General features: G+C 35.1%; 1 protein-coding gene across 3 annotated transcripts; it reads left to right on the top strand.

The window, feature by feature from the left end:
* Window positions 1-1,744: 1,744 nt before the first annotated feature.
* LOC131157123 (xylose isomerase) lies at window positions 1,745-13,033 on the top strand. 3 transcript variants are annotated; one of them, XM_058111021.1, is made up of 21 exons: window positions 1,745-2,000; window positions 2,544-2,628; window positions 2,749-2,856; window positions 3,009-3,083; window positions 3,159-3,288; window positions 3,375-3,466; window positions 3,676-3,726; window positions 4,262-4,338; window positions 4,429-4,483; window positions 4,636-4,737; window positions 4,957-5,008; window positions 5,185-5,230; window positions 5,311-5,366; window positions 6,249-6,300; window positions 6,402-6,481; window positions 6,614-6,684; window positions 6,783-6,823; window positions 10,974-11,073; window positions 11,181-11,252; window positions 11,341-11,418; window positions 12,640-13,033. In XM_058111021.1, exons 2-21 carry the CDS (start codon window positions 2,560-2,562, stop codon window positions 12,673-12,675), a joined length of 1,443 nt encoding a protein of 480 aa, XP_057967004.1. In that variant the 5' UTR covers window positions 1,745-2,000; window positions 2,544-2,559; the 3' UTR covers window positions 12,676-13,033. The 3 variants fall into 3 exon arrangements, with proteins under 3 accessions (XP_057967004.1, XP_057967005.1, XP_057967006.1); XM_058111022.1 differs by having other exon boundaries at window positions 1,989-2,290; XM_058111023.1 differs by having other exon boundaries at window positions 1,992-2,198.
* The last annotated feature ends 766 nt before the right edge of the window (window positions 13,034-13,799 follow it).

The raw sequence follows: 13,799 nt of genomic DNA, 5'->3' as shown, positions 1-13,799 counted from the left end.
AAAGCTCATTATTTTGCTCAGTGACAAAAAGACATGATATAAATTAAGAAAATTTAGTAAATTTCTTCTCCTTATATTGCTACTACAAGAACATTTTACTAGGATAGAAAGTAGTAAAAGTTTTTTCAAGCATATCTTCATTAGTAATATTTTCACCGCATAATTTTAAGTTCGAGTTAATCTTATGCAGAGTTTAGTTATATTTGCTGATTATTTAAAAGTCTTGCAATCTCAGGTTTTTGGTTAAATCACAGTTTTTTGGTGGTCAAATATATCTTTTAAATTTTTCCATAAGACAAGTGAGTCTTTAATAGTGAGGTATTCAGTTTTTAATTCTTCTTCTAAATGATGGCGGAAGAAAATCATAACTTTTGTGCGATTCCGCATGGATGCGGTATTTCCATCTAATATAGTGTTTCTCACATTCATTACATTTAGTTGGATACCAACATCAAGAATTCATGATAAATAATCATTGTCTTTGATGTCAAGGGGAACAAATTCAACTTTACTTAGGTTCGATATTTGAATAAATTAACAATAATAAGACAATTTAGGAAAAAAAATGTAAAAAAAAAAAATAAAATTGAGATAATAATATAATATTATTTATACCCTTCTAGGATACTTAAAATATATTTTTCAAGAACATTATATTATTTTTCTCAATTTGTACTCTTTAGGAGTATGATTTCAATTTACAATATTAAATTGAGTAATAATTTACCATCTCAACCGGAGGTTAAATATATTACCTCATCTAGAGGATAAATGTTTCACCTCTTTAGTAGGTCGATTTGAACATATTTTCGAGATGTTAAATATACCGTCTTCATTAGGTATATCTCTTATGGAGATTAGATATATAACCTCTTCAGGACGTCTATCTGTTCGAGAGATTAAATATGTAGGTGAGAGATTTAAATATATTGTCTCTTCAGGAGATCTATCTTTTCGGGAGATTTAAAAATATAGCCTCTTCAGGAGGACTATCTTACTATCTTTTTTAAAAATTGATACTCTTTAAATTTTAAAGGGCATATTCTCTTTTGAAAAATATTATGCTCTTATGGAGTAAAACTTACCAAAAATAAATTGAATAGGATTTAAGAAAAATATTTCAGTTGGTTGGAGTCTCGTACTGATAACGTGTTATAAAAGATTTAGAATAATAAATAGAAACGAAACAGAAATTATACGTGGTTCGAATATACTTACTCCTGGACGGATGAGATAAAAAACTTCATTATCTCAAGCGAAATTAAAAAAATAATTTAGAACCGGTCTTATAAAAGATATCTCTTTTCTCTTTATCTTTCATCACTTTTCTATAGTGCCTACTTCAAGTATGCAAATGTATATATAAAAACATGCAAATATGTGTATTCCAAATGAGACGGAGTTATAGGGCGGGGTGGAAGATGAGCCTTTCCATAGTTTAAGTCAACTGATATGCTCACCCTCTGTGAGGCAACATATTATGACCAGCCAATGGCATAAAAACTAAACATAATTTTCAAATAAGTCGAACCAATGAAGCTTTAGGAGGTGAGATCGCCCCATGCACCCGCTGGTGCAGATACAGCAATCGCTTATCTTCGGATAATTCAAGTGTGCGATTTTTTCTCGATTTTCTCCCGAGATATTGAGAGATTTACAGCCATAATGGCATATTACTGTATTAGCCCCTCGTAATTGCACCTTTACGCGAAATTAAAGAGGAGTAGAATGGGAAATTAGCGCCGTTGCAGGAATCCTCTGAGTGCGCCACGCCCGTGGGGAAAGATTGTACGATTTTCTCCACCCCGAAAATCTTAATTTCGTGATCTTAACGCCTTTCATTTTTGAAAAAAAAAATATATTCGAAAAAATCCGAGTCTGACCCATTGATGACGTGTAAATTCAATCTCCAAATCAGCTCTATTGATTTAAGTTGGACAGCTGTGCCCGGCCTCGACTGTTTGAGAGGCTGGTTTGCTCTGGTCGCCATTGTTGCAGCTGTATGAATCTCTCTTTCTTTCTCTTTCTCTACACACGCACACTCATACATATGTATGTATGTGTGTGTGTGTGTATGTATAATAATTTTCTTCTCTTTTTGTATTCTTTGATGAAGTACTTTTTGTTTTGCACCGGTTCTGTCGACGCTTGATGTTTAGGGTTTATGGCTTAGAGCAGTAACTTCGAAGCAATTTGGTGTTAAGTTTGTAGATAATGTTTTGCGGGTTTTTGTTTGATCAAACTTGCTTTTTTGAAGTTCAACAGTACTTGAGTACTTGAAGTTCCCACCGTAATCATCCCCTACCCCTCAGATCAATTTGACATGCTATTGTGTAACGAGTGTCCCTGCAGCTAGACATAGAATCCTTTAATTAGCGTGTTATTATTGTTTTTGTTGTTTTGTTGTTGATGTTTGCTTCAGCATTCTGCCCCACCTCTTTCTATTTGGGAAAAAAAAAAAAACAGTTCTAAGTTGTTTTTGTTGTTGTTATTTATTTATTTATTTATAATTTTGATTGTTTGATGACTGACGAAAATTGCAGCATAAGGTTGCGTGGGATGGAAGAAATGAAAGCTGGGAAAGTCTTGTTGCTTCTTCTTTGTTTAAATGTTGTCTCCACTGCGGTGGTAAAGTGTCTACATTTTTGTTTCATAAACCTTTTTGTTATTTATTTATTGTTAGAGATTATATCGCCTCACTGCATCTTTTTTGCTTTTAAATTATATTTTGGTTAATTTTGCTTGCAGAATGCCGCGGCTCCTGAAATGTGCCCTGCTGATCTGGGTAGTAAATGCCAAGATTCAGATGAATGGGAAGGTGAATTCTTCCCTGGCATTCCCAAAATTAAGTATGAGGTAAACAGGTTTTAAGACTCATCTTGCTTCAAATAATATTATATTAGTCTCATGATCATGGTAGATTGTTTCTTTTAAAGCAAAGGCATTGTTTATATGCTTGGTTTTTACTTCCTCCTAAAATTCTGACAATTTTTCTATTATAACTAAAGGGCCCTACTAGTAAGAACCCACTTGCATTTAAATGGTATAATGCTGGAGAGGAGATTCTCGGGAAGAAAATGAAGGTTGGTTTCTGTTTTCTCCCATACTGATCTAATTAAACAAATCCTGAAATCTGATGAAACCAGTAAATGGCATAGGATTGGATGAGATTCAGTGTTGCATTTTGGCACACTTTCCGTGGAACTGGAGGTGACCCATTTGGTGCACCTACAAAGATCTGGCCTTGGGAAGATGGTACCAATTCATTGGCTATGGCCAAGAGGAGAAGTAAGATTAGATCTAATTAACTCCCTCCTCATTCGACTGCAATTTGCAACACATTCTAAAACCAATTCATATTTATAATGTTGCAGTGAGAGCTAACTTTGAGTTCATAAAGAAGCTTGGAGTTGATTGGTGGTGCTTCCATGACAGGGATATTGCCCCAGATGGCAAAACTCTAGAGGTATGCAAGTCTTCAATTTGGTAGGTTTTGTATCCCTTCGTTACTATCTCTGTACTGTAAAGAAAAAAGACAAGTGAGCGGGAAATGAATTTCTTGCTTGCTTGGTTGTACTTAAAGCTGAAACATATGTTATAAGAGTGTTTTGGTTTTTTAGTTCTACAGTGTAAGGTTTTGTATGTCTGTCAATTGAACTAGTTCATTGAATGCAGGAAACAAATGCAAACTTGGATGAAGTTGTAGCCCTTGCTAAAGAGCTTCAGGTAATTTTGCATCATAAGTGAAGAATGACCAAATGAAGCATTTTTTACAAGTTTACATGTGGCATTCAAGTAGGACTACTTTGAAGGCATTCTTTCCCATGTAAATTATGGTTCTGAACTAATAATTAAAAGCATTGGACCTTTTAGAGCACAAGTCTTTATAGATATATATTGCTTTGGTTAACTCCTCATGTAACTATCGTTTTCTTAGAAAATATGCATACCAATAGAATATAGTAATATTCATGTTGATGGAAAAATTTCTTTAAGCTCTTTGTGATCTGTACTATAAGGAAACCGATGCACTTTTTCAAGTTTATATGAAGACAATCTTCTTTCTTGACCATAGTTATGTTGTGGGAGTCACATGCATGGCTAAAAATGGGTACAAGAACTATGTGTTAATCAGTTCTTTGAGCTCAAGATGTTTTACACCATAAGCTCCTCTGGCATCATAACTTTTCCTTTGCTCTTATTTTGAATGACCATGAAAAATATGCTCTTTACCTTGCTTGCATGCTAACCTATTTTACAGGGGACCAAGATCCGTCCACTATGGGGTACAGCTCAACTATTTATGCATCCTCGCTACATGCATGGTGCAGCGACTAGGTATCTTATGTTTTATCACAGTAAAATGTACTCTGTCTGCTTGTAGTTTTGGACTCAATTATTCAAACTTACTTGTAATCTGCATTACAGCTCTGAAGTAGGTGTATATGCATATGCTGCTGCTCAAGTTAAGAAAGCCATCGAGGTGGGCAATTGTGTGCTTGTAATTCTTTGGAAGAGAAAATGGTCCTTACTTGCACATAACTGAGGCAGTTACACTTAGATTCTGTTATGTTATTAAGTTGTGTTCACTTGTTACACAGATATAATGTTTCTATTTATTCATGCATTCAACAGGTGACCCATTATCTAGGTGGAGAAAATTATGTTTTCTGGGGTGGTCGGGAGGGATATCAGACTCTCTTGAATACAGATATGGAAAGAGAACTTGATCATTTGGTACATAACCCTCCACGTCTGTTCTTAGGTTCTAATACATATCTCAATTTCATACTAAGTGTTTTAAATTCACCTTTGTTTTTTGTTTTGTGTTGGTAATAGCTGGTTTGTAGTTTCATGCAATATTTTAGATTATATCTTTACATATAGTTCTTTTTGACATTTTCTCCCTTTACTTTTGATTTTTGATCATGAAAATATTGCTGATTTTTTGAACAGGCAAGGTTTCTTGAAGCTGCTGTTGCATATAAGAAGAAGATTGGATTCAATGGTACTTTTGCATTCAAATATTACATTAGCTTTGTACTATAGTAGTTGTGGGATCTAATGATGAAAGAAAGTTGATCCCATCATAAAATAAAATGGGAGTAGTTTTTCCTCATTTCTCTATCGTGGTGCTAAAATTTTTGTGGGAACTTATTTTAATCTTTCTATTTTTCTTTTCAGGTACCCTGCTGATTGAACCGAAACCTCAAGAACCTACCAAACACCAGTATGTTGCTTGACTAATCCATCGATTGGATATAATTTGGTGTAGAGTTTCCCATGTTTTACTTACTGTATCTCTGTCAGGTATGATTGGGATGCTGCAACAGCTGCTAATTTCTTGCGGAAATATGGCCTTTTAGGTGATAATCTTTCTAACAGTATGGTACTTATTTGGGAGGTGATACTGCTAAATGTTTTTTTTCCTCTTTTCTTTTTTTCTTTTATCTTTCTTTAGGAAATCATTTTGGCAGTATTGTCTAAGATGTGTTTCAACCTTTATACATGAAAGATAGATCTTAAATAATGTTAGTCTTGTTATCGTTTCAATCTCATACATATTTTAGCCTTGCATTACCATGTTTTTGGCGTAAATATGGAACATCACCAGGTCAAATCAGTTCCATATTTGTATATTAAGGATAATTTAAGGTGGATTCTAAGATTATTCTGTACTAGAAAAATTAGTCAAATTATTGCGATGCTTATAAAGGCTATAGCTTATGTAGTTATTTCTAGTTTCATTGTGGTGTGGTTTCATATTTGTCTTTTTTTTGGGGGGCCTGGGGTGAGGTGTTAAGAAAAAAGAAGTCTAAACTGCATAGTGACATAGTCACTTATTTCGCATTGATATAAGGAAATATTTAATGTAAAAGGGGAGCTTCAAGATCCTGTTTTCTTTAGGCTGAAGATTTGGCTCTTCACAAAAATTTGTTTTAACTTTAAAATTTTTATTTATTTATTTTCCATTTTGAAGACAAAAGGAACTCTTACCTGAAATGTTTTGTAGGACAGCCTTTGTATGCTTTATAATAAAATTTTATTTCTAATGATTGAGGTTTAAAGATTGATATTAGCTTTATCTACTTCCCTTAGACTAGTTTAGCATATTCCATGTCAATTGGTGGACTTCTGGAAAAAAAAAAAAGTGCAGAAGCAGTAAAGATTGTATTTATGACTGTGGCAATCTCTAAGATTCTTCTTGTCCATACCACTGATTTTCTTTGTTGTCCATTGCTTTCTAGGAGAATTTAAACTCAACATTGAATGCAACCATGCCACACTTTCTGGTCATAGGTATGCCATACTTCTTTTTCAACATGTTGTGACACCTCCAGAAATGGCCCAAGCTGAAATGAATGTGCTCTTTGGCACACTTGTACTTGTGTATGTTGCAGCTGTCATCATGAGCTGGAGACTGCAAGAATAAATGGCTTACTGGGAAATATTGATGCAAACACTGGTGACCCTCAGATTGGTACGAGATTCCTATAAATTTCTGCTATCAGAATGCATTTATCTTCTGTTATAGACTTACAATTCATGGACTTTGACATTGAAATGTCATGATATACAAAGTTGTAATCAGTTTCTGTTGTCACAACTACAGGATGGGATACAGATCAATTCCTCACAGATATAGGAGAGGCAACCATGGTTATGCTCAGCGTTGTCCGAAATGTACATAGAAGATGTGTACTTTAACATTATTGAAACCCATCTTAACATTTATAACTGCAGATAGTTAACTGTTTTTACGGTTTTCCTTGCTATTGCAGGGTGGATTAGCCCCTGGAGGATTCAACTTTGATGCAAAATTGTTAGTTATTTTTCTGCTTCATGTTACTTAACTTCTTATTCTGTGCGCGTGCGTGGGTGTGGGTGTGTGCACATGGCACTTTAGAAAAGAGTCTGTGTGTGCGGATGTGTGCACAAGTCCTATGGCACTTTAGAAAGGAGCATTATTCATGTTTGAAATATGGTCAAACATAGACCAATTCACTCATACCAAATGTGTTAGTTTGAACACTGTCAATACCTGTTGGGTACATAGTGCAAGTGATGGAAGACTGCAGATGAATAATTTTTGGCTATTACATTCTACTTGGAGATTTAGAAATTAGTGACTGGGAAATATGGATATTTAGGGGATTTTATTTAATTTAGGTGTTAATTTGATATTTTTAGTTACTTTGAGGTTATTTTGTAATTTTTTGCATAACTTTTAGGGTTTCTTATTGACTATTAATGTAGGTTTATGGATGCATGGGATATTTACTTGGATTAATTAATTTGTCTAAGCTATTATCTCTCACATCTCTCTCTCTCTCTCTCTCTCTCTCTCTCTCGTGTTTGCTCTTTTTCTTCTTCTTTCTCCTCTCTTTATCTTCTTCTCTCTTCTGTGGCTTACATCAAAGTGGTAGCAGAACATATTTTATTCCATCCACAAATCATTTGTTGCCCCCACCAAAGTTTCTGCCTAGGAATTGTCTCCATCCCATGCCATCTCTCCACATACGCACAGCCCTTTCAATCCAAATCTCAACCCGACGTTAAATCTCAGAAAAAAAAAAATATAATTGTTGTTCCTGCCAAAAAAAAAAAAAAAAAAAGAATCAAAGCAGTAGAAGTATGGAAGCCTGGAAAAAAGTTCAAAGTACAAGGTTTCTAGTTTCTGTGTTAATGCAAGCAGTAGGCCAGAAAAGGGGGAAAACTCATTGCTGCCATGTTCTAAAACTCTGAGAAAGTTCCAGAAAGACAGGCAGCTCTGCTTTAAAGCTTCCATCATGGATCGTGCCTGAAATTTCTTGTCAGAACCATATTGCTGGCATCTCGTTATTTGCCGACCTTCATCCTTTCGTCTAGTTATCAACTCTTGCATCACCACTACCCTTTTAGAAATACTCCCATTGCTGCAGCCCTATTTTCACAATGTTGTTGTTATCGTCAAACTCCCCTGCTATCCATCATTGCAGCCCAAGAGCACTCTATGTTTTGTTAGAATTTGCAAGCCCTAGGCCCACCTTTGCTTTCAGCTTTGTTTGTGAGAGAGAATAATTATATTGCAAGAGACACATTTGAGTTCTTATTACCCAGTTTAACCCATTCCCACTAAATCCAGTCAGCCATACCTATCAGTTCTAAGCAACATTCTTGGTTTGCTCAGGAGATTTGACTGCACGTAAGAGAAATTCAGTTCTCTCTGATAAACTGAAGATATTAATTGCCATTGCAATATGAGGTGTGGTATTTGGATTTGAGAGTGATGTTTGGACTGCCACTTCAAGATTTTTACTGCACCAATGGAGAATTTGAATGGGTCACAAAATTTTGCATAGTACTAGTTAAAAGTTGAACTTGGTTTACAAAAATTGGGATTTGATTTGCAATTTTAAGAATACTGAGAAGTTGGTCATGTCAGCATCAGTTCTTCTATATATGGTGCAATATGTTGGAGCATTTATGGAAGAAATTGGCTCTCTGCTGTAAGAAATTGATTTCATTCCTATGGAATTTTGCTAAAAAGGTTGATTTGGAGTTGAAAGCAATATTTTTAACAACTAACAATAAATGCCGGGGATGTGACTAGAAGCCCAAGACTTTCTAGCAAGTTTGCTCTGCTACCATGTTAGATTATTTCACCTAGGCTAAAAGTTTAAGCTGTTAAGTTGTGGAAAAACAATGTATATAAAGCCTTAGCATCCCAAACTTTATGTTTTTTTTTTGTGATTATTAGTAAGGGTAAATATATTGATCAAATGGAATATGTACAACACATACACCTCACGGGAAGCACACAACTCCCCATCCAAAAAATCGTAAATACCACAACTTTTACATCAAAACCGGGCATACCCAGGGGATCATATCCACTCAAATACAATATAATTCAAGCTAACATGACCAGAAAAAGAGAGTCCATTATCATTATCCTATGGAGTGTAAATCAAATTTATCAAACACAACTCTGTAGATGTTCCTTTGGATTTCCTCAACAAGCTCCTTCAGGCCAATATCCTTGCCCTCAAACCTCTTCTTATTTCTGAAGTGCCATAAGAAGAAGACTGTAGTAGCAAGACCAACTCTTTTCCCCATAGCACTGATGCCAGTCCCTCTAACTTCTTTGTGGAGCCATTTCACTACTGCTTTCAAAGTTGTCATGGCCCTGCATATTCCCAACCAGCTTCTAATACTTCCCCAGACATGTGATGAGACTCTGCATTTAAAGAAAAGATGGTCTATCGTTTCAATCTCATCTCCACATAACACACATTTCTGGTCATTGTTTCCCCAACATATTTTGTCACTCGTAAGTAGCTTGCCTTTAATTCCCAACCATAATGTAAATGCATACTTTGGAGTACCTTCAATATTCCATACTTTAACCCAAGGAACTTTGTGTCCCTTAAGCCTCGTCATAGCACTGAGAAGAACTGCTGTGATTCAAGTCCCAAACTTGATTTATTGTTGCCATAGCAATTGGATCAACACCTGAATGAAATATGTTGGCCCAAACAAAGATCTTCAAGGACTCGCAAACTCAATCCAATTAGCAAGAGAATTGTGTAGATTTGGAGGAAACTCAAATTGAGTTATTAGACCATTCAATATTACTACAATTCATATTTCAAATTCTTGTAGAAAGAGAATTGAGGTCATTAAGCAAACAGGAATGGATGGATTGGCAAAGTCAATTCAAGATTGAAAATATGTAAAGAGTGGCTCAGTCTTGCTAGAGCTCAGAAAGTAACTTTTTCACATCACTTAACATTTATGAATTTGTTTAATTTTGGTGTTATTTTGGATTTTTAAAGTTACTTTGGGCTATTTGTTGTTATTGATTTCAAGATTTTCTTATCAGCCTGCAAATATAGACCTATGGATATGTAGGATGTTGATTTGGATTAATTGAATTGCCTAGGCACTTATGTCTCTCATGTCAAACTATCTCTCTCTCTCTCTCTCTCTCTCTCTCTCTCTTCATTGTCCTAGATCTATGAGGGATGTTTTTTGCCTGTAAATAGGCAAATAGCTGTATGGGATATCATTTTGATTATTAATATACTCTTTTGCCCGAGCTCTTTCTCTTGCAAGTCTCTCTCTCTCTCTCTCTCTGGTATTTCTCTCTCTTATTTCTCTTTTTTCTCTTCCCTCTTGACTGTCCTACATCAGCATGGTTGAAGATAGCTGTATCCATGTTTTATGCAACACTAGATGGTGTTGCTAACTGTAATAAGCCATTGTTTACTGAAAAAAATACCCAACCTAAATACTTAAGCTAATTGTTGGTCGATTGACAGGTTGTTATACGATGCTCTCCCCTTCATGCACAAGCAATAGGCTTGAAATCAAAGTAGACCTTACAGCTATGAATTTAATGCTGAATTGAATATAAGAATGAGGGCGCCAATAATCTTACCCTAGATCTTTTAGGTTAAAGAGATTGTCATACCATAATGAGTAACCACTTTTCCTAGAATCTGAACTTTTAGAGAAGGTAAGCCTTATTCTTATTATTGGTGCGAGAAGCTTTGATTTCATAATTAAGAAACCACTTGACCTAAAACCTAAAGCTTCTAGAGGAGAGAGTTTCTATCCTTCTATTTTGTCCTACGTCTCCTCATGTCTCCTCTATTTGGGCTGGCCAAACAAATGTATTCTTTCTTCTGATGTTTGGTGGCTTGAATTTAGGACTTTTTATGTGTGTCTATTTGTTTGACCCTTACAATTGGTCTCCTTTTTTAGGAATTTCTTTGTCCATATGTTCATGTCATGTTTGCTTTATTTGTCTCCACTTCTGTATGTGCACTTCATAGTGGTGGATGTGTGTATGTGTGCATGGGGGTGTGAGGCTTCAGGAATGATGTATTGATCATATCTTATTTTATAATTCTTCATTCATTTATAGTTTCTGCCTTGGATATATATATATATATATATATATATATATATATTATTTTGTGTTTTAGACGAAGAGAAAGCACAGATGTTGAGGACTTGTTCATTGCTCATATAAGTGGAATGGATACCCTGGCTCGTGGACTCAGAAATGTCGCTAAGCTGATCGAAGTGATACATCTCTCTGTCTCGTATAGTATCTTTATTTTAAACAATTTTTTTCTTTATTCCAAAATATTTGGTTCAATTAAATGTTTCTTTCTTGCCATGGAAAAAAGGATGGCTCTTTGGCTGAGCTTGTTCGCAAGCGATATGAGACTTTTGATACAGAAATTGGGGCTCAAATAGAGGTAACATGCTTCCAGTCCTCTCTCTTTGCCTCAGCAGGTATGTTTCATTTTGAACTATGCATGGTAAGTAACATGTACATATTAACAGGCTGGCAAGGCTGATTTTGAAATGCTTGAAAAGAAGGCAATGAAATGGGGAGAACCTAAAGTTCCTTCTGCTAAACAGGTGATTTGAATCACTAGGTTCTCAATATTCTGCAGGCTGCTACCCATTCATAAGTGCATAGCATTCTTCACGTCACATTAGCATGTTCATAAATGCTAAAATTCAAGAAGATTGAGAGCTGATTTATACAGGTCTTTGAAAGAGGAAGGGAAAAGAGAATGAAAAGAAATGCTTTTTGGGGGAGGGAGTGCAAAATGCAAATTTCCTTGTTTGTGCCCCTTTGTGACCAATACATGTCAATAACCTTACTTTTGTTACATTCCATTGCTACTTGTTTACCACTTGTTATCTTCCCCTACTAGTGTCAATATGTTTACTTTCATCATCTTCATTGACACTGCCTTTCTTATGAGACCACCTACTATCTCATGGTTGTATATCAAAAGAAAGATACCCATTACGTATACCCACTTTGTTCGAGACTTCCTAACATGAGAACTAGCATATGGATTTGTTAGGCTTGCCTTTTTTGTTTTTTTTTTTTAAAACAGAAAGATGAATTGTGCAATTCACCCCCTTCAAAATTTTATATTTCTGTGTAACATCTACCTTGCAATAATGACCTTTCCCAAGTGGAAGCCTTGACCAGAACTGGTGCGTTTTTTGTTTTTATTTTTATTTTTTTGGCCCGGGGGAGTTAGACTGATCCAGGCCATCCTTGACATCCAAGCAGTTGGTGACCCAAAAAGGAAAATTATGAAATTGCAGCATCCTTGATAAAAAAGGCTTCTCATTGAAAACTTTGTGCACTTTGTTTTCTGTGGAAGCTTGACGGCTGTTAAAATTATATTACTCCTCGTCTTTCGCTTCATGTTGTCCTTTATCTGTGCTCTTTCTTGATGAAGTATTTTGTCATGTGACATTGGGTTCTGGGTATCCTTGTGCACTTTTTCTGCTACAGCTCTTAAAAAGTTGCCTTACATCCCAATTGTAGGTTCTTTTTGGCGTGCGAGATTAGAAACTGATTAAACATTATAAAATTCCTGCTAGAAGCATGTGCAATGAAAATGTTTCTCGCTTTTCATTCGCTTTTGCTCACTTATTTTCTTTTCTCTTTATTTGACACTCCTCCCCTCCCCCATTTTAAAGCCTGCTTTTTTCATGAAAGTGCATGTCAACCTTGATCTAAGTAGGTTAATTGGTGCGGGTACGTTCAAATTATTTATTTGTTTTGTATGGTCACGAGTGGGAACTAATAAAGATTTTTGAACAATGTTGCAGGAACTTGCGGAGATGATTTTCCAATCTGCAATATAGAGAATGCAGCATACGTACATGTTTACCTTCCCCCCTCCCTCCCCTCCCCTCCCCGGGGAAATAATGCATAGTTGTGAATACCAATAACTGGATCAAGTCAGCATCGAAGGGTGTTCCAGAGTGGATCTTATGTTCCTGGCAAGTGGATTCACTCAATGGAATGGTCTCATGTGTCGAGAGTAATGCTGTTTGCCAGCCCCAAATTTCACGGCGGGATAAATTGTTTGCATCCCCCTAGACCCTAAACCCACGACCTTCGGGAATAATTTGTTTTTATGCGGACATGCTAGTGTACTGTGGGGGCTTTAATTTATTGTGACAAGCTGGTGCTTGAAATGGAGAAATTTGATTTGAAACCTCTTCTTGGTCCATAGCTCGTGCTTTCTTGTGTTGACGCAGTTTTTACGTTCAAAGTATTCTTCAAAGTAAAGCACGCACTGAGAAAATATAAAGGTCGAAAATATAATCTTGAATTTAGACTGTGGATTTAAAAAATGTTCAATATAACTTTATACTGTGATTGTAGAAACCTATATATCCAAAATCAAGACTCAAAATCTATAGTCCGAAAGTTAGGAGAGAAATTTGTGATGAGATTGGTTGGTTCCCATTATGACTCTAATTATAAATTGCATGATTGTGTTGGATGTATGGATTATATTTTGTTGAATTGAGAGCATTTGGACAAAAAAAAAAGCTAATTTATTTCACTGGTCTCTATTCTGGGCAAGTGTGCTGCACTTGAGATAATTGGAAATCCTTAAGTTTAGTTTGTCCCCTATAAATTTTTAAAATGAATTTTTAAAAGAAGTTAATTAAAATGAGCCTTTTGATATTATTTTTAAAATGTTTGACTTTCCTATGAAAAATGAGTTGTAAAAAAATAGTTAGTTTGAGCGTTTGGTAAAAAGGTTATAAGGTATTTAAAAGTATTTAAAAAAATTAAAATAGATATCTATTTTTTTTAAAAATATAATTAATGCATTGATAGGATTGTGATATTTGAAAAAAAAAAAATAATGACAACAATGAGATTGAATAATTTGTTGGAGAATAAAAGTTAGGCTTTAACTTTTAAAAGTTTCAAATTTATAACTTTTAAAAGTTTACAAAAAATAAAAAAT

Source organism: Malania oleifera, chromosome 6 (genome assembly GCF_029873635.1).
Source record: "Malania oleifera isolate guangnan ecotype guangnan chromosome 6, ASM2987363v1, whole genome shotgun sequence".
NCBI lineage: Eukaryota > Viridiplantae > Streptophyta > Magnoliopsida > Santalales > Ximeniaceae > Malania > Malania oleifera.
This window is presented reverse-complemented; position numbering and strand designations above follow the sequence as displayed.

What these genes read in the sequence shown, in the direction of transcription:
- LOC131157123 (XM_058111021.1), top strand. Translation starts at nt 2,560, where the DNA reads ATGGAAGAAATGAAAGCTGGGAAAGTCTTGTTGCTTCTTCTTTGTTTA. An exon ending in CCCTTGCTAAAGAGCTTCAG is followed by an intron (nt 3,727 to 4,261) that starts GTAATTTTGCAT and finishes CCTATTTTACAG; the next exon opens with GGGACCAAGATCCGTCCACT. An exon ending in GCGGAAATATGGCCTTTTAG is followed by an intron (nt 5,367 to 6,248) that starts GTGATAATCTTT and finishes ATTGCTTTCTAG; the next exon opens with GAGAATTTAAACTCAACATT.